Source organism: Aquila chrysaetos, chromosome Z, assembly GCF_900496995.4.
Source record: "Aquila chrysaetos chrysaetos chromosome Z, bAquChr1.4, whole genome shotgun sequence".
In the NCBI taxonomy this organism is placed as follows: domain Eukaryota; kingdom Metazoa; phylum Chordata; class Aves; order Accipitriformes; family Accipitridae; genus Aquila; species Aquila chrysaetos.
In genome coordinates, this window is record NC_044030.1 from 10560631 (window position 1) to 10583405 (window position 22775).

At 42.6% G+C, this 22775-nt stretch overlaps 1 protein-coding gene across 1 annotated transcript in view; it reads right to left on the reverse strand.

Annotated features, from left to right (window-relative positions):
- The window catches only part of SNX30 (sorting nexin family member 30), a 53550-nt gene that overhangs the window by 10130 nt on the left and 20645 nt on the right, over window positions 1-22775 (reverse strand). Inside the window, exons 2-7 of the mRNA XM_030004359.2 lie at window positions 21665-21853; window positions 15282-15392; window positions 11437-11595; window positions 8866-9061; window positions 8009-8208; window positions 2302-2388 (exon numbers count right to left, since the gene is read on the reverse strand). Of these exons, the coding sequence (XP_029860219.1) occupies window positions 2302-2388; window positions 8009-8208; window positions 8866-9061; window positions 11437-11595; window positions 15282-15392; window positions 21665-21853 (942 nt within the window). The remainder of the gene's footprint in view (window positions 1-2301; window positions 2389-8008; window positions 8209-8865; window positions 9062-11436; window positions 11596-15281; window positions 15393-21664; window positions 21854-22775) is intronic.

A 22775-nucleotide genomic window follows, 5' to 3' on the forward strand; every position in this document is an offset into this window, starting at 1 on the left:
GCAGCATAAGCATGTCCACTTTTTCAGAACTCCTGTACAGCATCATTACCACGTAACAAATGGTCCTGAAGCACAACAAATACAACACTTATTAGGCAACTAATCTCTGTATATGATATTTCTACCTTCCTAGTTCTCTGGAAACATATACTGTTACAAGCCTTTTCTTTTTTCTGTAAATACACATGGTCATCTTCTACTTCAAGTTCTGCACTGCCATATTTACTGTTCCCACAGATCACCACACTGCAAAGCCTTAAGGCAGACAGAATAAATTCAGCCATCAGAGGTGGACTTCATCTCACCAAAGGGAAACAATGCCTGCACTTCACCACATTGGTTGGATTACTGCAAAACCAGCTCCAGCGTGGGTCAGAAATGGGTAAGAAGCACTTCACCACTGTACTTGTTAGAAATAGAAAGGCTGCAGACTCTGCACTAACACTGTTATGCTAGTGTTAAAAACCACTACACACACTGTGTTTTTCGTGTAAACTTCAGCACTCTTGAGCAGTATTTGCTGATAGACATTTACAGTAGCCCTACAAGCCTTCTGCATTTATAGGCCACCGAGTTATAAGCTGATCATCTCAATGTGAGCATGACCTAATGACACTGACAGAGCTTTGTGAAGCCAATCTGATTATATGTACAGCGAGTCTCAGAATGCCCTCCAGGGGAAGAGATTAACAAGTAATGATAGGCCCTCATTTCATGATCCAAAAGTAGGCCTTTTTTCCCTTAAGGTTTGGGGGGCTTTTGGGTTTTGTTCTGGTTTTTTTTTAACATAATTCCTGCCAAATCAGCTAAATATGCCGAAAGGAACACAAATGCCGTTCACTGCATAACCCAGCTCACGACCCTCTGTCTGCTTTTAGGCAGGGAAGCCAGGAGACCTCACTGAATGTAAGATGTGGGGCTAGCCACAGCTCTGAGCTAACAGCTCTTACAGACGAGGACATTCCCTCCAGGTGGAACGATCTGAAAACCTTGAGCTAGTATTTTAAGAACATGCAAGGAGTTCTATTAGTTTGTTCAACTTCAACTTGTAAATGACACAAAAGACTTATCTTAGAAAAAAGGTACAAGGAGTTGCCAAAAGATATGCTTATACTCTGGAGAGGAGACATAAGTATTCAAAAAATTCTTAGACAGCTATTTAAGTGCCGTGCTTTACACAATAACCCCAGAGAGGTAAGATGCAAAAGCCTTTTAGCAGCTGAGACACTAGTAAAGTTCGGTGGTTCCGCTGCATCAAAACCTTGATAAAGTCAAATGCCTAAAAACCACAATTGGTTTGCTGAATATGCTAGATTTAGTTCCCTTCATCCTACATACAACTTGTTAGAATACCAGCTCATACAAACCTACACTGAGGAAGTAAGAGTACATACCATACCAGCCAGCAGTGGGGCAGGCAAAAGACCAAAATACAAGAGCACCACAAGATACCTAAGACACCACTATTTGTAGAGTCCACAACAAACACAAGATCAGAAAAATACTAGTTTGCATTTCTATGCCCTGGTCCTCTTCAGCTTCTTAGATTCAAGACATTATGTGAACCTCCTGTAAGATTATTGTACAGGAGTCCTAATACTGGAAAGTAATCTATTAATTATTAACACAAAGGGGAACCAAAAAGCCCCAAGCAGAGGAAGGGAACAAAACCTGTTGTCATTGTTGGTGAAAGTTGCAGTGATTTGAGAGAGGCCTCTTGCACATTGCTTCATGCAGAAAGCAGATGGCAGCACAAGCACGAGAGTTTACAGTTTTGCTTCTGCATGAAGCCCGGCCAAAAGCTGTCACCCAGTGACACCTGCTGTGTCTGTTCAGCATCACAGAGGAAGAGCTCCCTAGCAGAAGAGGCAAAATACAGAGTCTTACACAGCCAAAACAGGAGTCCTACAGTACAGTTCAACAGTGCCAGGGCTAGGACCTTAACTCAGCTAGCTGACATACTGCTAAATCACCATGGTTTATTCTACCACTACTTCAGTCCATGCCACTGAACACTCCAACTGATTGCCTAGCTGTGGTTGGAGTGTTACACTGGTCAGAACCACCCGGCTCTGAATGGTGGGATATCAGTAGTACATAAGTTGCTAGACAGGTTATATATGTTCATACCTAGGGCTTTATTTCACACCAGCTTGCCAACAACAAATTTCTGTTCTGCCAGAAACTGCTTATACTGCAAAGAAGCCACCAGAGCCAGACAAAGCAAGTTCTGTTTCTCCATTCTTCTCAGGAAGTAATGTAAGTGCAAGCTGGTTTTGTAGACTAGTTTGAAGTGCTAACCTTTGGACGGTCTTCTTTTTTCAAGGCTACTGCTTCCAGTTTTGCTTCATACTCCGCTTGAACTTGGTCTCTCTTCTTCAACACGTTCTATGGGCAAGAAAAAAGACAACTGTGAGCTCTTGTTCCTTCCCTCCCCAGCCTGCAAGAAACTGGGAAGTGATACAGCTTAAGTGCTAAGTCAGTCCAAAGTCAGACTTTCAGACTTACTTTCTCTTATTTTACAGTATTTAGGGAGTGGCTTTTAAAAACAAAGCATTTGCTCTCCAGCAGCTGGCAGGGTCAGATAAAATTCAAGTTTTGGACAAGCTGAAGGCATGCAAGATAGAAGCTGTCATGTCACTATGAATATTACCCTAAGTAAATTCAATTCATCATTTGACCTATTATTAGCATGAAAAGGATATAAACAAGAGCATCCAAGCTGTCAAGGACTAGTGCAAAACTTTTGACATCCTCAAGCACCAAACAGAAAACAGCATAGCCTAAGAGACAGGAAGGCCACCACAGAAGGTATTACATCTCCCTTTTCACTTACAAAGACTCCTCAAAGTCTTTTATAGCAAGCTGTTACATTATTGCATTAGAATAAAAGTGAGCTTTGCTTTTAGATCAGTTTGGGGAGTTTGGTTGTTGGTTTAATTAAAAATATTAAAATTTTGAAAAGCACAATTTACGTGAAAAGCACTGAACTACCCGAGTGAGTTTCACAAGCAGTAAAACATTTTATTGATGGAGTATTCTCAGCATAGAGAGCAAAAGATGCTACCTTTATCTTGTAATATAGCCACAAGCCAAGATCTCCACTAAGGTTGTACTACAGTCTTACAATTTAACAACAACCACAGAAATTAGTCTTTTTAAGAATATACTACTAAAAAAAAAGCAGTTCTGTGTCTGCAAAAGTGGGCAACTTACTTCTCCAGTCTTCACAAGGAAACAACTAGTAATTTTTTAGAACTCAGTTGATGGAAAGTTATTATTTAAAATGTTCAGAGGGAAGTCAACCAACACTCACTGCTGAGGCACCTGTAAATCTGAACTTCTCTTGCAGTCAACTTGGCCAGTTCATGCTTCGAGTCTTTCCTTCTGCCACCCAGAAGGCATTACCCCCACTAGGGCAAAAGGACGTAACTAGTCATTTTAAAATGACTAGTTTCAGACAAGGCTAGTAAAACAGGACTAGTCACATGCTCTGCTGCCTACAGAAATATCTGTTTAAAAGTGTAGTTCTCAGAGCTCTAAGAGCCAGTCTCACCAAGATCTATTTCCTAATTAAAGATGTACAAACCCTGTATCTACTAATCATCATCTTCCCCTTCCTCCCTCGTAAGCCAAGGGAACATCACTGGTGCAGGTGCTATAGAGTAGAGATAGGAGAAATTGCAATCAATATTCTTACAAACCTCAGTCCATGGTAAATTGGAATGGCACCCCATCCACAAAGCTGCTATACATTTAGGCAAAAAGAGGGGGCAAAACTGAAAAATTCACCTTCAACAGCTTAACACTCCCTTTTCTCCCCAAAGGGATGTAAGCAAGCATGCCACTGGTTTGCTTGAAAAAAACACAGCATTCCCATTCCTTTTGAAATCTAAGCAACTATGTGGAATAGCCCTTAAGCGACTGAGGTTACCAATGCAACAAAAGCCTGAGAGATTTAACAGATATTTCTACTTTGTATTACCTCTTGAACCTGAGTCAACTGAAATTTCTTCTCAGAAAAACAACCGCCTCCAGCAATTGCATTCAGCCTATAGAAACCTCAAGTTAGTGCAGTAAGCTGGATCTGTACCAGGAGTAGCCAATGATTAACAGGTATCAGCAGATTAGATTCAAAGGGCAGGTGTCTTATTTCTCCTTAAGTGCTCAAGTCCATCCACTGTGGACCATTAACAATATGCTTCTGAATACAGCTTTAAGTATCCATTAATGGCTGACCTGTAAGTCATGAGAAAAATACTGCCTTCCCTTTCACTTGTCCCATATGTGAAAGGAAGTATTTCCTCTGGCACCTCCAGGCAATCTCTTCTCAGTTGCAGATCAATGCCTTAAAGCTTCAGCAGCTCCTTCAAAAAGCTCTGTGCCAAGTTTCCCCAGACTTACCACAGCCCATGCAATACTTCCACTAGTTAAGACCTCACTTAGAAGAAAAAAAAAAAAAAAAAGTAAAAAATATAAAAAAAAATTTTAAGTTGGAAGAAACCAGCATCAAACAGAACAAACTCACACACCACGTTTCAGTTATTTGGGGACAGAACTAAACCACCAGTCCCTGTACAAACAAGACTTAGCTTGCTTTCAGTGAGGCAGGTCCTTCTCCATTTTGTATTTAGTTAAAACATTTCACCTTGGCCCAGATCTCTGAAGGAGCTTCAGGAGTTTGCCATCAGCCTCCTTTCTTGAATTGCAATCCTATGCCATTTGCACACCATATAGCCTCCTACTACAATTAGACCTCACAAGAGGATCCTTATTTACTGCACACTTTTAAAGACAGAGTTAGTTATTCATGTGGTGCTTGCTTTAAACATGCATTAGAAGTAATGTCCAAGCACACAGCTGGGGATCACAACACTGCCAGAAAGGCTTATCAGGTGATAAGCATACAGAGATCATATAACATTTTAATATCACCACTGAATTATGTAGAGCCAAGTTTGTCCTCTGCACTTGCCCCCCTGGGGAACACCAGCATACCACAAAAAATGTGGTACCTCACATTTGTTGACAAGTGCCTCACTGCACCAGGATTTGAGAAATCATCTGGCCATCTCATACATGACCTGTGTTTTGGAAAAGGTCTCTTCTAGACACTCCCAGCAACATTTAACTCAAGCCTGCAATGCCAGCCTCTCCCCACTTCAGTAAATCTTTCAAATGAACCCAGAGATGGGGCTTCCCTGGAGTCAGCCAATATTTGTTTCAGCCAGAACTACTGGGCTTTGCCTCCATATGTGCAGTTCCCTCAGTCTTCCCCCTCACATATAACAGTGCTCCTGAAGACACTAAAGTGAACAGTAATCTTTAAAAAAACCAGTGAAGATAATCTGGCAGTTCTTACACTGAGGGACATTCACCCAGCTAGAGACTGCTCTACAAATCAAGTTCCTATACCTACACCTGGGGTACAGTGTGCAACAGAGAAAGCTGTCAAGGTTGCACTGAACTCCTAGTGCCTAGAGACTTGCCTTCCATTGAGTACCCTGTCCAACAACTGTGCTCCAAAAGCCAAAACAGACTTCAATTTCACAAGCAGGTCTCACAGCAGCTGATGAATAGGACTGCACTGCTAGTGAAGAGGACAGCCTTTTCAGCAGAAAGCCTCCCACACTCCAAGTGTAGCCTCCTTTACAGTTACTTACATGGTTTTATGGCGTCTGGGAAGACAGTTCTGTAGCTGCTTACTGCAGAAATAGTAACAGACTGGTATTTTCTAGCATAAGAAAACTGCACTTGGTGTGACCTCAGAGATTTCAGGTTTGGTATTTGGGAGGAAAGAAAAATAGGAACAGTCTGCCTTGGCTAGCAATAGGTTTCTTTCTTGATTTTCCAACAAAGCTAATGAGATGCCCAAGCTGGACACAAAACAGCATAATCCTTATTTGCTATTAACTGCTATTTTGCAAGTGTGGTTTCTAGATCCAACCAGTTCCAAAGCACCAACACAATGAGTATGTTAAGTTCATTACCAGAGAATAACTGACAGGAAGAGTGAGTCCTTTAGGGCACTAGGAAGTTAAGTCAGCTGTCTAAAAATTAAGCTAAAAAGGGTTTCTTTAGCTGAAGAGGTGCTTCAGGCAAGCCTGTTAGCTTGGAGACTGCACTTAGTGTCTTTGCTGTCATCTGACAAGAGCCCTTTTAGAATGGGCCTGTCTCCAAGCCAATAGGTAGTCTAGCTGCAAGTCTTTAATGCCATGCTTCCTGTAGTAAGTGGTGTTTAACTGCCTGAAGTACCTCTTCAGCAGAAGAAACCCTTGCTTTTTAGCTTAAAAAAATTCCTCCCACGCTACATTTGTGAAAAGCACCTCTCACAACTCAGCTTGCCACTTTAGATGCCATCTCCAGTAGGCCATGGCCTTTGTAGCATCAAAAGGCACATGTTCTGGGCTAAAAGCTTTAACCACTAGCCTCATTGGTTTGGGTTTGTGTGGTGGGGTTTTTGGTAGCAGAGGAGGGGCCGCAGGGCCGGCTCCTGTGAGAAGCTGCTAGAAGCTTCCCCCGCTCCAAGTCGGACCCGCCGCTGGCCAAGGCCGAGCCCGTCAGCGACGGTGGTCGCCCTCTGGGAGAACAGGTTTAAGAAGGGGAGCCTGCAGCGGGGCAGGAGAGTGGGATGTGAGAGAAACCCCTGTGCAGGCAGCAAGGTCAGCGAGGAAGGAGGGGAGGAGGTGCGCCGCAGGAGGCTGATGCCCCCGCAGCCCGTGGTGAGGCGGCAGGCTGTCCCCCCCCAGCCCACGGAGGGCAGCGGGGCAGCAGACGCCCCTGAAGATGGCCGTGGCTCCATGGGAAAGCCCACGCTGGAGCAGTCTGTCACTGAAGAACTGCAGCCGGTGGGAAAGACCCCCACCAGAGCAGGGGAAGAGCGAGGAGTCCTCCCCCTGAGGAGGAAGGGGCGGCAGAGGCAATGTGTGATGAACTGACCACAGTTCCTCCCAGGGTGGGGAGGAGTGAGCAGCTTCATGGTGCTTTTCTGCTGGCTGGGCTTAAACCACAACACTCATGCTCTGTTTATTTGTAAGTACACGAACACCCACCCCCCTTCCTACAGAGTAAGGTTAAGTCTGAACACCCTGGGTCAAGGCTTCCATCTACATCTCAGGGTGTTCCAGCAATACTTGGGTGTTAATAGTCCTATAAATAAAATGCACCTTGTTTATGCTAGGGTCAATACCATGACTACGAAAGCAAAGAGCATACTCAGGGAATTAGTGCAAAGCCTTTGTAAGAATCATTCAGCCAGGCAAGACAAGAGCCATACAACTAGCCATCTGAAGCTGGGAAAAGAAAGCTCTAGGTGTTTCAAATCTCAGTTTGAGAAGTATAGGATGACTAAGATTAAGATGGAGAAGGACGACCATGTTCAGACTGTAGGTTTAAAACAGGCCATTAGATCTCTAAAGAAGTGCATACCATAGCCTTGTGACAGTTGTTCCAAGTGGAAAGTCCTCAGAAGGAATTTGTCTGTTAGTACCCTACAGAGGGACTGCTAATACATACTGTATCATGGCATTTGGTGAAAAGCTCTAACAGCCGAACCAGAGTCCTTAGGTTCAGTTTTCAGTGCAGTTAACTCAGTAATTCTTTTCCCCATGCAGTGGGATTGACTACCAATGCTCCTTAACTTCAAGAGAATAAAAACTGCATTGAAGTAGCTTTTATTACTTCTGCATGAGCCGTAAGATACCAAGTTCCTAGAGCGATTAAAAGTCACAGAACAAGCAACTCTTCAACACTTTGTGTGCACCCTAGCATTACTGACCTTAGCTTGACTGAATAGCAGAGCAGATAGGTAATGCTACCCATGCAGTACCCTGTAAGCATACCTAGGTTTGTTTTGATTATGAAAACATCCTCCTACCTAATGCATTATTTACTTCCCGACTTTTCCCACCACCAACCCTTCTTGCTGTTAGAAAGAATGAACTCACTGATGCATCACTGCATGCAAACACCAATGACAGTGTCATTTCTGCCACAGGCCTCTCTTTACCTTCATTGACTCCGAGTACAATATATATTCCCTAAGCACAGGCAGGAAGTCTTCTGTCATGTCTTCACTGAGTTCTTCAAGAGCTGTGCAGCAGTTCCCAATACAGGCAGACAACCCTTCCAGTGGCTCCGATAGCTCAACCTCCAGCGCTCCCCAGGTTGAATAAACAGGTCCATATTCTCGTAGTTCCACCAAGTATTCTGCAAAAAGCAGATGGAAAAGCAGATTAACAGAGTAAGAGTGAGGCACAAGGATCTGCAAACACTCAGACCAAACAGGAGAAACTATGTACCAAGTTTGGCAAACATTAACTCCCCCAGGAGTCAAGTCTTGTGTTGCATTAGCATCTTAATAGACAGAGCTCTATGGCTGCACAGGTGACAGGTCCAAGTTGCCTCCTGCTTAACTGACCATTCCTACAAGCTTCCAATACAAAGACACCTGCATCTGTGCAGTAGCCAAAGTAATTTTTTTTAAACATATGTAAAACTTGGGTCTGCTAAGACAGGTCTGTAAAGGTTATCTTCATCTAGGAATTCCACCTCTACTCCTCCAGATGGAAGGTACAGGTTTTTCCCTCTCCCAAAAGTCTTTCCAAAAATAACTCTAGTAAGAAAATAGGTTGGTATAACAACAAGAGCCATTTAAAAAAAAATATTTGGAGAGTTAAGCTAAAGTAAGATACTGTGTTAGGCTTTGGGCCTGTTTTAAATCTGCAAGAGGCATTAGATTTTGCTCTGTGTGGCTCATTACAGGCCAGAATCATTGACATAAGTTGTCTTGGTCACACCATCAACCAGAACAAGATACAGAGCACTCAGACTGAAGTATTGTGATAGAGCACCTTGTGTCCTTACCCAACTGTTCCTTGATAATCCGTTGTGCTATTCTGTCAATGGTACCAAGCTTTAGAGAGAATGTGTCTAGATACTCCCCAATGGCTGCAAACTCCAGTGGCCGGCTTCTTAATTTGTAGCCTCCTGTAACGTATTTGACAGACTCTCCCATCTTTGACAGCAATGCCATTCCTTGCTTTTTATAGGCATTAAGATCCTAGAAAGTTAAAAAAAACCCAAACAGTTTAGAAATATTTCACTTGCTTGTTGGAAGATTAATACAGTGAGGGATACTTTCCAGTCAAGATCAAATCATGTGAAGGCAAGAGATTACATGTGACATGTAGCCTTGGACAAAACCTCACATTATACAAGTTGTACAGCTGAGCACAGTTGCAAGACTACCTCTAGATGGAGATAAACTATCCAGAGGAATGGTATGAAGTACATTATAAATGAGTTAGTGGTCCACCTTTGCGCATGGCCAGACTTTCCCATGTTCCTGTACTGTCACCAGGGAAGTAGTGATATTAACAGCTCTGTTTCCACCGATACTGTTCATGCCATTCATCCATACATACTTTTAAGTCGTAGCCCACAATACCAGTATTATGCAAATGTACCAGCTGGCTCTGATGACCTAGTACAGAGCTACACATTGCATGCCTATTTGGTCAGCAGTCACCTCACACCAGTTGTGAGGTATAGATAGAAGATAGAAGGCAGGGAAAGACTGCACAGAAAACGCACAGCATGGGGAGACTAGCACAGCTTTTCCGCAAGACAGAGGGCAGCTCAGGCTGGGTCAGATGTAGCCATGTTGCCTGCACAGAGAGCTTAAACTTCCTCATCAATGCTTTACACGTTTGCATAAATCAACATTCAGACAACTTATGTTAACAAGGTTGTTTACCTACAATATTCAGGGGATTTCACCTTGACAGCACATCAGAAAAAACTTGTTAGCCAAAACGCCGTCCATTTTGCATTTTACTCCTTCCAGCAGGGGTCACTATTCAACATCGCAAAACAGGATTAAGCGCTCTAACTAGGTTATCCTATGCAGTCTGGGGAAGAGATGTTTTCAAACCAAGTAGACCCGTAGAGGTTAAGAATCAAGACATGGTATTACAGACTAGACTAAAAGCTTAAGTGTTCTTCAAAAGAATCCAACAGCCATCTTCAAAACATGTACGATGGTATTCTTTCCAAGTTCTTATAAGACAAACGTAAGTCTGATTAAGAGAACCTGACATATTAGCAGCTACTATAATTTTGGATTATGTTTGCATTTAAATGCAGTGGGTCCTTGACTCTTGCCTTCTACCTGTCCTAAGCACTATCTGCAAGCAGGCATCAGAAGACAACCCTTTAACTCAAAATTAGTCACTTACTCTCTCACACATTCTGGTGTGTTACTGGTCCAAACAGGGAACTTGAAGAAAGGTTGGTTTCTCTTTTTCATCCAGGAGGTGATCTCATGACTTTCTGCAGTAACTAAACTCTGAAGTGCTAGCACACTGAACTGACACCTCACTGCTGCAATAGAGCGAGTTCCAACACTAGAGACAGCCAGAAGAACACATGTCCTTTTCCCTCAGCCTCCCTGGATGCTCTGTATTCTCAAGGCAAGCCCTGCCCAGGGCTGAGAATACAGCCCCCACCATTTATTTTACAGAGGTGGGAGAAGATGACTAAGCAGCTAAGAAAGTTGCATCATGCTTTGACAGCTGAAAAGCAGAACAAAGCTATCTGACATTTAACTATCAAGGTGCTAAACAAATTCTGCATTTCTGGCTTGTTTCAGCAGTTAAGTTCACCATGGAGGGGAAATAAAAGGGAACTGGAGATTGAGTGTCACATTACCAGCAAGCAGAGCATGAGCCTGAAGTGAGCTCAAATTAAGTGTCACATTTGAGTGAGCTAGCATAATGTGACATTGGAAAGACGTGCTTTTACAGCTCTCTTCACTTATCAGGTCAAACTCAAGCATGACTGTAGGTCCTTCTAGTCTTATTTAAAACGCAGTTCAAAAGACAGGTAAAGAAAATTGCACCGTTTATGGGTGAGTCACGCAGAAGATGAGCATGAAGTTGTTGACTGAGAACAAGCAAGAATAAGGTTTTCATGCTTAGTTTTGAGGGCAACAAGTACAAGCAGTATAGAAGGCACAGACAAGAAAAAAGTCAAGAAACTTGCAAGCTTTTGTGCAAGAGATCTCTCCTCCTCCACCTTCCTCCTCCCCAAAACAGGATTTTACAAAGTCTACAGTTTTCTAAATTCTGAACCTTTCTTGCATCCGAGGCGTATGTTCTAGACACAGCGATACAAAACAAGCAAGTCTGGAGAACTGAATTTGTAAATCTACAGACCACCCCTCCCTTCAAGCAAAGGGACCCCATAGTTGTCACACACAGGTGTCTGTCACACACAACATTCAGGGTCCCTAACAACTCTCTGGTATTTTAGGGGAAGTTCTGACCTGCATGTGTAGTTTTATTAATGCCTTTTTAACTTCATTTCAAAAGAGACTGCAAAGGTGCCTGTTCTGTTGTCCCTGTCAATGACTGTGTTTGGAAGTTCCTGGCTTACCTTGGCTGTGAGAAACACGTTGAAGTGCTCATTAAAAGAAAGCACCGGGTGATCAGTTATTCTCTTCAAGAATTTGTCTAATGCTTTCCTCCTCGTCTCCACAAACTCCTCAGAAAAGCGATCGACAACACCCTTCACCACAAATTTCTCGGGAAGAGGCTGTCGGAGACAAGCAAAATGCACAACATTCAGAAGACCAAAAACTTGTTTCTCCTTTTTGGAAACATACAAAGCAATCAAACTGCAGTCTTAACAGGCACTGAAGTGTTATGTTTGCTAACAGGAACCATACATCAGATGGGATGCAAGCCTTGCTCTGAATTACTGTTGAGCTGGTCTGGCCTAATGCTAGAATGCTAGCAATTCTACTGAGTGGCTTCAGCTGAGACCCACACCAGTGAAGCCCAGACAGTACTCTCACTAGGTACTTCTAGCATAGCTTAGAGAGTTCCCGCCTACTGCTATCCACGTTCAAGCTCCAGCTCTAAAAGAGATGCCAGCAGAGCTGCACACTATTCACTACAGCAATTCGTGCACACACACACACTGATGTTAAAGCAAGTCTGTTCAGTCCAAGGAAACCAAGAAAATTTAACAATTCTACTTACTCTTTTCCCCTGCATTCTGAACAATTTATAGCTCCTGGACAGGGCCCTTCTGTGAAGGGCTGATAGTCTTAGTAATAGCACTACACTGAGCAAAGACAGACGAGCACGGTCAAGTGGTCCAGGCTGGAACCTTCCTGAAGCACTTGCACAGTCAGTCATCTATCATAGCTGACATTCTTAAGCATGTTTGTGTAATGTTGGCAGACCTTTGTTACTATCTACTCTTTCACCTTAATCCTATTTTGATGCCACCAGTTCATCTCTGCAGTTCAGCTTAACATGTAAGCCCAAGTCTGCCTCCAGACTTGCTAGTTCTGCAGTCCCTCCTGTTACAGTAAGACTCCAGACTTCAAAGTACCACTTCAGATGGAAGATAACTCTTTAAGCTTCAGCATGGTTAGTCTCAGCTCTACCACTAGATCTGCTTTTGTTCTCTCCAGACAGCATGGAGTCTAAGATTAATATAATTTTTAAAACTGTGCGTTGCATTTTATTCTTGTGAAACAGTCTGCCCGGACAGATAATCTGCTTACTCTTAGACTAGCAATGACAGCCATTTTCACCCAAATCAGGAATCAGAATTCTCCTCTGCAAAGAGTCTTTGTTACCTAAAATCTGTGACAAAAGTAATTCAAAGTAAAAAAAACTGCGTATACGTATGCCGTTCCCACCATACCCTAGATGATGTGGGATGCACATGAAGATTGCACCTCCTAAAAAACCCAGCCAGCCTGACTTAGCTGCAACACAGCTACCTTTTAAGCACTGTATTTAGTTCTTATAATTTAAGACTTATCTTATTATGCTTAGCATTCAGATTAGTCATTTTAGTTAAACCAGTGTAAGATACACTCTAATTAGACTTCTTCGGAAGAATAATGCTTAGTGCAGTAGTCTTCAGGGAGGAGAAACTCTCTTCCCTTGCTTTGTAAACTTTAGCTGGGGCTCTATACTTCAGGAAGTCACTACCTCAGCACCATATGCAGAAGGAAAAAGACAAGGTGGAAGACTAAAGAACCCTAGTTCAACCAAATGCATGCAAACTGCCACTGAATCATCACTAAAGTTTGAGCATTTTAGACCCACAGAAGAGTGCACCTCTATTAGAGAGGCTTCTGCCATTTAACCTGCTTTTAGCTATAGCAGTTGTTACAGTCCTTTACATTTTAAGCCTTTGAAGGTCCATCCCAAGTAGACAGTACACACAGCTAGCAAGTGATATTCTGCTTTAACTATGTGTTACTTATCTGACTTATAGTCTTCCAGCTTAAGAGTCTTTCTAACATTTTCCCACTGCAACATGTGAGCAGGGTTCACTATAGTCACAAAAGGCTTCAAGGATCCAAACATCACCATCCAAAGACAAGATCCTTGGCCATGTTAGGCTTATCTTTCTAGTCTAGAGACAGATCTGAGAGCATTTTTACTGTTGTTTGAAAGCACAGATTAGAGTAAGTCTCAGATAATTAAAAAAAAAAAATTAGTAACCAAAGAGATGAAAAGGAACCCCTATTGAGTTTAGTTTCAGCTCCTAAGTGTAGGCTATCATGACTCGCTGCACTGAGAAGACACATCATTTGTTACAGGAAGATTTTAGGCAGAGGCACTATACCGAGATTAGGAAGACAACTCCATTTCGGTATTTTGTTAGGCAGAAGGCCTCGAGGGATTGCATTATCTTCAGTTACAAATACAGATGCTCTTAGATTGGCTTGAAACATCCTTTCAGAATGCACTTGAGTTACAGTGCACCTGAAAAAGCCTTTAGCTTCTATTCCCCATCTACTTCTAGGCAATAAATACATAAAGCATTCAGCAATCTCCTTGCCGTACCACTGCAGGGAGGAGGTTAACAGGAAATTCCGCAACTGCTAACCTGCACATAGACAGATAAAAGAGGGCAGCGCATTCTTATGCTTCCAGATTGTCTAAATGAGAGACACTTAAGAGATTGCCTTGTTCTGCAGCCAGTTTCATGTCCAGTATTAGAGCCACTTGTGCCAAATTTGCCATTCTGTGTGCAACGAATTCCAGGTCACAGCAAAGCAGCTTGATTCCCTGGCTGTGACTCACCTTCTGCTACTAGACTATTATTTATTGTCTTGCAGCCTTCAGGCAGGACTGGCAGCCTGTTGGTACACTCAGGAATCTGTACAAGCTTAACCTCAACAGTTTCAGCTGTTCAGGGAACAGGAAAGGAGAAGAGAGGGTCTGGGCAGCTAACACATTAATCTCATGTCTCCCCCTTACCCTGGCAAGCTCACTCTCTCTCTTCTCCTCTCCCTATCCCTCAGTAAACATATTTGCTGCCAGTTAGTGGTGTCACATGATTTTGTGAAGTATTTCTTATCTTTGAGCTATTATTTCACTTAGAGGCAAGTCCCAGAGTAATTAAGGACTTAAATAGCTCTCTACCCTGGAACAGCCTAACTGAATAGTTCTCACATAGCCTAGTCCTTGCTGAGGGAGGGAGAGCAGAGAAACTTCCCCCTCATCCCAGATGGGCAAGCTAAGGTATGCTAGCAGTGTTGCTATTTCCCGATAATTTACCTCCTACAGGCCTTTTTTAATTTCTTTGTTCAAAACAGCTGATGGTGGTGATCCCACAGGCTTCCTACCTTTTCATATCTTCTACAGCATGAAAAACAGACTGCTGAAGATCAGTATCAATCTCTTCGTATCACATAAGGTGGTTGGGCCGCCAGCTTCAGTGACAAGAAGGCGTACAGTAGTTTAGCTAACCTCATTAGCTAAATTTCTGCCTACTGAAGGCATGCAATAGCTACCAAGCCAGACGCTAAGATTTGCCAGTCTCTGCTACTAAATGTTAGCACAAATAGTTTTAAAATACTGTCTTTAAAACCAGCTCAAAAGGCCATCTTGAAAACTGACTGACTAGGACTTGAAGTACCTGACTGGCCTTCCATAAGCCTCAGATAATTGGAAACCTAAATATAATAATTGAACAAACAGATGAAGCATATTCCATTTATGCCATAACAAATGTAGTCACCACACATATTGCCCTACAGGAGGCTGCCAGAGCTCACTTCTCAGGTGTGCCAACCAAGAAAAGTCTAAGCTTCATCATCAGTCAAGAATGGGAAGCATTTCCCACTCTGCTAGAATGGAATGAAGTATTGTATTTAAATCCAAAGAGACATATCACCAAAATAATCACCCTTGGAAGACAGATACAGAACTGTCCTTAATAGCAGATTCTTGCTTACTACCTACGGGAATGAGATGCGTTGGCTGAGACTCTTCCAGCTTGTTTCTCAACCAGTCGAAGTCTTGGTACCGCCGGCGGACCGAATATTCTGGCAAATCAAACTCTGCGCGTGTGGTCTGGAAAAGAACAACAGGATACACTTAGTATGCATGGAAACCCCTCACTTCAGAGCTTAGCAGCAAATGCAGTACAGCCATCACTGGCAAGGGTAAGGCCAGACAAGCCTTGCACGGGGACTCCATGCCCAAAATTGTGTTTGTAGCCAGCATGACAGAAGGATCCTCTGGCCTTTCAAGCAGTGGGAAAGCCAGCAATAAGAAAAAATGACTACTTGGAGCTGATGTATTCTTAAGATTTATTCACAGTTCATTACATGTTCTGCTCAGATAAGCTTTATGGGAGGAGTCTGTGGAGAGAAGAGTACTGTGCACCATGTAAAGCTCTTGCCAGTTACAAGTTTGCAGGGAAGACTGTGTGAAATCTTCATTCCAAGGATGAGGCTATTTTAGCCATCAAGAAGTAAAAGCAAAGATATTTAACGACTTGTTTATTCTATGACGTGCATTAACTGTGGGTAAAAAAATGTTTCACCACTGCCCCATATTCCAGAAGTGACAGGCTTCTTACACTCCTTCAAGGCTAAAAGATTAGAACATAAACCATTGCTAGGTTTGTCAAAGTACTGTTTTTGTTGATTCCCAAGTGGAAGAAACAAGTTTGTTTACATTAAGTTTGTATATGCCTGATTAGAGATATCAGTACATTAAGTTAAATCTTTAAAGTTTTCATTCTTTAGGGCACAGAGTTAAACTTGCCATTACAAGTTTGAGACAGAAGATAGGTATGCAGAGAAACTGCTGGCAAATGTTTTATCCAGTCCTCGAACAGTCCATAGCCTGGAAAGCCGACTGCGTGGGGCTGCTTGCACAGCACGTATTGCAACTGCCTAAAAGCACTAATGAAACTGTGTACCAACTAGGAGTCTCTGCTAAAGAGCCTGGTATTGCAATAGCCCTGATTGAAAGGTAGATGGCCTTTGTCATTATGTCCCACCGAGAAGCACAGCTCAGAGAAGCCTAGAGAACTAGAGAACTGCTGGTTACTTGCAGCATCAAGAGCATCTTGCAATGAAGGTGATGCTGCAGTGCCAGCACACTACATGTCTACAGCTAGACATCAAAGCCACTGCATTCTGGGGAACGCACCAGCTCTCCTAGCTTTGAACTGGCACTGAGTCCAGCACTAGGTTCCTTTGGAACTCCTAGCCACTACAACCACCTGCTAAATTCCAGCAGAGATTTTGTATTTACCTCCAGACTGAGAGCAACTGCCACATATGTGGAGAGAGTCAAGTAGCAGCCTTCAAATGCAATCCACCTCTTCACTTGCTCTCTGGATGACTCCAGCTCTTCAATTACTGCACTTTACTCCCACCAATCCCCACTGGGGATCCTGTACAAGTTCTATGCCAGAAATCTCTTTCTAGGGGGAAGCCAGCAGCCTTAACACACTATCAACAGAACAGTAGCTCTAGTATACTATAAACAGCATGCTAATGTGGTATTACCTATGAAATGGTTTGGTTTCTAGTAAAGGAGGGCATAGAGACAAAGAAAAGAAGAAATCAAGCTCACCTCCTCCCTCCTTTGACCTGCTAGCTACAGTAAGAGATACACACATTAGTCCATGGCCTAACATAATGAATGCTCACCAATGGAGCAGATGTGTTTGTAGATGAGGGACTACCAAGACCTAGATATCCACTGCAGGTTTGTGCTTTGCTCAGCTACACCTTGGAATAATAACAGCTTATTTAACATGTCAGAGTGCCACACTATAAATGAAACTTCTGAGACTTCATATGAACCATTTTCACCTGTTTTGAGCAAAAGACTGAATGGCATTACAGTAGAACAAGATAATTCACACGCACGTAGACAACCCTCATCAGCCAGCGGTGCTGACTGCTTTGTTCTGTTAATAGGGCAGCTATGTCTCCAGCCTTGCAGGAGACAACCAGGAATTTTTAAAAAAAAAAAAAAAAAAAAAAAAAAAGTAATGACTTAGTAGTAGGGAGAGCTTTTCTGAACTGGCTGTCACTGGCCTCTTAAAAGTCATCAGACAGTGAGTGAATGAGAGTAACCAGGATGTATACACACTACAGTGTCTTATCCTGCAGCATGAGGATGAATGTAAAGTCTGCCATCTGTTAGCACTGAGAACCTTATTACCAAGTATTCTGCTAACAGTTAAGGAAAACTGTACAGGTACTATTTAGTCTAGACATAGAAAAGCAGGATAAGTCTCAGTGCACAAACTTTACATTAGTTATCATTCATCTCTAGCAAACTGCTACTGCTGCTTTTATACCACAAGCAGATTTGCAAAGTCTTCCATATATCAAGGTATGTTCCTCAGAGGGAGGGAGATTAAAATACATCATAGCCATCAGCATTTCAGTGTTTGCTGTACAGGTTGTCAAATCTAGACAGCAAATAAGCTTTTCAAAGACTATTTGGACAGAACATAAGAGCCCTTCAAGGTTTTAATGACACCTCACTAATGCTGATAGAATTTGGATCTCAGATCAAACTGTCCATTAGCTCAGCACAAGTTATTTTTTCCAGACTGCACACAAAAGGGAAGAGGGTCTTGCCACTGTCCAGGGATGGCAAGTGAAATGTCTGTGGTTTTGACACAGTTTAATTCCTCCTGCTTTCTTAGTAGGATCCATAAATCTCATCTTGCAAGGACATGTGGGAAGGAAGCCAAGAAACTTATGTGGCAGATGTGAACCTCGCAAAAATAACAGGCAAGACATTTCTAGGGATTTATTGAAGACTCCAGCACAGTGCCAGTAAGTCATCACCGTAGTATTTTGGGCTCAATTTTACTTGCTGGAAAGCAGGCAGATTTACAGACACTTTTACCTCTGTTGTTGGAATAATTTTGACTTGAGGCAATGTTAAGGCAACCACCAAGTCCTGGTCTTGTGTAAGATTCTTGTCTTTCTTGAAAGGAGTCAGCAGCCAAACTTAAAAGCTAGCCTGTGAGGACTACATGAAAGTATTTTTGTACCCTAGTTCTCATCTCTTACTCGCTACACCTGATTGTGGATTCTCCTCCATGTTACTATTTAAGTTTGGGGCAAAAATCTTCAACTAGAAGAAGAGGAGGATGGCAGAAGGGGAAAGGGAGAAAGGCTGGTGTTCCTAGCAGTTCATAGTTTCATTTGCCTCAAATAGTTTAGCCTGTTTGAAGAAGACATCATAGCACTTACACCTGCTCCTCTCTAGGGATCAAGCTGTTTCATGTGCTCAGGTAACCCACCCAATGCAGGCACTGGAAGCAGGAGGAGAAGGACAGGAAAAAGAAAACAAGACCTCCACTTCACTATTGACTGCTTTGAAAGCCTCTCCCTTCAAGCCTGCAGAGCAACTGCCTGACTTTGTGGAACGGCATGCAGCTGTTTAGATCTCCATGGGAAAAGGCACAGAAGGCCTTGCCATCCTAGAAAGTACAACAAAAGTGAGGTTAGAAGTACACTTACTTATGTTTCCCTCGGGAGAGATGACTACCTAACATTATTTTCCCCCTCCCTTCTCAGAAAGATCTGCTTGATAAAATCCCTCTAGAGTGCACATCTGTCTATCTGAAGAGCACAAAGGTGTATCATCAAGAACACCCAAGACACTTCAATCATCACAGCCAAGACCAGTTAAGTTCCAGCACACCTTTTTGGTTTCACTGGCCTCCCTGTATAAGGAAACAGCTGCTAGCAAGAAGAAGACAGGGACAGAGTCAAGAGACCCAGTCTGAATCACTGTCCCCCTTATTCTGGGGATTCCCATTACATTCTTCAAACGTGTTCATCCAGAAGACAGTCTGGGAAATGCTACCTGGGTCTTAGTGGAAGCTGTGAAAGCCGGGGCACAAGCAGAACCAAGTAAACTCTAAGCTTTCTTTTCAGCTTCCCTGCAAGCCATTGTTTTGGACCAGATGTTTTGGACCCTTCCTCAGCCACCACCATCTGTTGACAAAGGTATCAGTAGATGAGAAGTCTGGGGCATACTGCAAGACTTCTTTTTTGCTGTTACGATGAAGGACCTTTCTAAAGAAAGAAAAAAACCACACAACACAAAAACAAGACTGTGGTCAGGTTACCCTCTTCCCTACAGTGGTGTCCAGTCACAACCACAAGCGCACTACAGCACTAGCAATTACATTCCCCTCTTCCACTTAGTGATGCTGCTTTCCACAGCAAGGAAGTCTTCAGCAAAATTCATCCTAGGACCTATGTTTATCCAAACGTTTGAGGTTCCAGTAGCATTCTTCAGTGGAGAAAGAAAAAAAGCAGCCAACCCTGCCTCCTCATCCAGAGTCACCACAAAGACCCTTTCAGTCCTTCACAGGTCCCAAACCCTTCTCATGCAAGGCTGCATGGGAGGTGGGGGGAAGCATGGCCTTACACTGATGACAAGAGCAAGGTCTGCTATAGACATTTGACCTACAGCCTGGTGGTGCAAGCATCAACGCTCATCCTCATCACTGTCTAGGGATTATTCCTGTGCAGATTTTTTGCCATGTTTAATTACTGCTTTCAGCTACAACGGCTGATTGGGCAATTAGTTTGCCATCAAAGAGGCCTTGTTTGTGTGGCAAGAATGAGTCAGACCATTAATACTGCTAGTCTTCCAATAGTCTTTTTTAAACAATGGTAGATAGTGCTAGAGGTGCTAACCCTAGAGGTTAGCCGAAAGTTTACAAGAATAATAAACCCTAAGTGGTGAGGCTTTCATGGTGATTGATAAGAATAAATTATGCACTGTTTCATAATAGTATTGTAATGCTATGATATAGCAGATTTACATGCTACAGTGAGATCCCAAATAAAACAAGTATTCACAGACAAGTAGGTAGATATGCAAAATCAGAAGTACAGGATGAGGCTTTTTTTTATTTAAAAAAGGACACTGTTGGGTAATATATCTGATCTAAATACAGTAGATATCTGACCCACTGTCAAGAGTTCTGCTTTAAGAAGGGAAACCTGTGTTCATACAAGGCTTCCAAGAAGAGGAACATTATTAGGGTGCCACTGCGTAGAGGTATTTTATGTTGACAGAATAACCAGGTCTTAATTTAAGGGAAAAATAACTTTAGCCAGTTTTAGCCATTTGGGTGTGGAAAGTTGTGCCTCATTTTGTGCTTTCTATTCCTTCTGATCACGTAACAGCTGAAGATTAAGTTGCTCCAAACAGAAAAGTTTCCCGCAATACTTCTTAGTATTTTCTAGTAGTTAAGATACAGCATTTGTTGCAAGATTAAGACACTTAGAGCAACAAAGAATGACAGGCCTATGTTAAGTGTGCCCTAACAGGTAGCTACTATTTTAGAGAAACCACATTTTCTCCTGTGAGGCCTGAAAGTGGAACTTTGGCACAGACATTCTGGAAAAAAAAAAAAAAAAAAAAAAAAATCTATGGCCTGTAAAGACTTCCTTATCTCAAAGGAAAATATTCTCTCCAGTGGATAGTGCCATCTAAGTAGGCCAGGGAATGTTAATCTTTTTGGACAAGTGGATCAAGTATATTCCAAGTGAAGTTAGTGAACACTTTGCCTTGGGTAACTACAAGTGCCTAAAACACGTCAACATCACATAGGAGCTGATGCTAATGAGAATGAGCTGGTTAACAGAAATTAACATTCCAGTTGTGAGTGCAGTAGACTTTTCAGATCACTTTTCCTATTAGTGTAATTAGACTGCATTAATGATTGAACTACAACACATGCTGAAAAAATCTCTAGCATGTTGCTTTTGGTAAGCAGCAGCATTCTTAGGCTACTTAGTTTTAGTAGCAGCTGTACAGCCTTCTGTACCAACAACTGCACGGAAGCTAGTGTATAGTTGAGGATCAAGATTATGATTTAGTTGCTGATAGAGGAAGTGTGGTAAACACTTCAAGCAACAAGCTTAAAGCATTTCAGAACATGACAGACACAAAATGTGAGATGATTAACAGTGAATCAACAAGGCACATTCCCCTTCAGGGGAGGTAACTCAAACCAAACAGGTGTCAGATTACTTTATATGAACAAACGTTCAAGTTAATGAAAGAAACTGGCCTTGCAAGCTTACAAACAGTTCTATTTAAGAGTCAGACACACAAATCTAAACTGACATTAAAATTTTGCATATTTTCATTCACTGAAGTAGTAACAGTTCTGCTAAGAGAAGTCATACCTTCAACACATTCACAAGGTACTGAAAGACACTAAGTTCTTGTCCTTAAGATAAGAAAATACAATGCAAGGCATAGACATGCAGAATATGACCTAAAAAACTCCCCAAAGAAAAGTACTATGAATGGAGAATGTTGCTTTGTACCTTTGTTGTAACCCTATATGTGATATATGTCTCCATTGTGCACACGTGTTTTTTGGGATCATCAACAGTAACAAAGAGATCTCTAGTTTCCCCATCCAAGTCATCATCCAGCTGCAGTCTGTTGAGGAGAGATGAGGAGGAAGCTGGGCTAGAAGTGTCCACAGGTGTGCCATTGGGTAGACTGAGATCCTGTATCGGAGAGAAAAAACAAGTTTTTAATAAGTGAACAGATTCACTGTGAAGCACAGTATTGTCAAAGATGCCACTGACAAGTTTCACTGATATATTTACAAAGGCTATTTATTTCAGCAGCTCCAAGGATAACCTTTCTCCAGGACACCTGGGCAATCCGCTAAGGTCTGGGCTTTGAGCATTAGGTTGTTCTACTGCCCCACAAGTTGAAGAGAAAGCACATTACCACCATACCTCCCCTTAGCGTGGCGCAACCTGGTTTCTATTCATGAGGAAGTGGAAGTATTGCTGAACCAACAGCTCCTGGTGAGACAAACAACTCTGAAAACAAAACAGCTAGGCAAATCGAGAGACCTACTTATAAGACAGGCTTCAGGCAAAATGGCAGCATTTCAGCTGACAGGAATGCAGTCAGCCTTCTCCTCTGGAGACTCCTACAGTAGAGTAAGGAGGGCAAACTTTTATCAGAGGCTTCCCATCCCGTCCACTAACTTCCACACATTGACAGCAGTCAGAGACTGATCTGCCATCACAGCACTACAGGACAATCACAGATCATACACTCCAGCACCAGTGCCTATGTACACCTCCCTTTTGGAGTCCTAAGGCCAGTGAAAACACTTGTGTTTTGCTTGGGGAGGTCCTCATTCCCATCCTCCCAACTACATGAGTATCATCCAGTGCCTAGGAAGACAGAGGCTAAAAGAACCAGCAAGTGGCTATTTTAGGAAGAGATGCACAAGGGTTTGGGGAATTCTGTAATTCCTTGAAACTGACTCAGCAGCAGGGAAAAAAAACCAAACAAACCCACTTTATAGCCAACTTGGTACATTCCCACACCTTTGAGTCTCACACTTTGACACAGATCAACTACTCCATACAGCTAGTGGTTACTTTGCATAAATACCACAGCAACTTC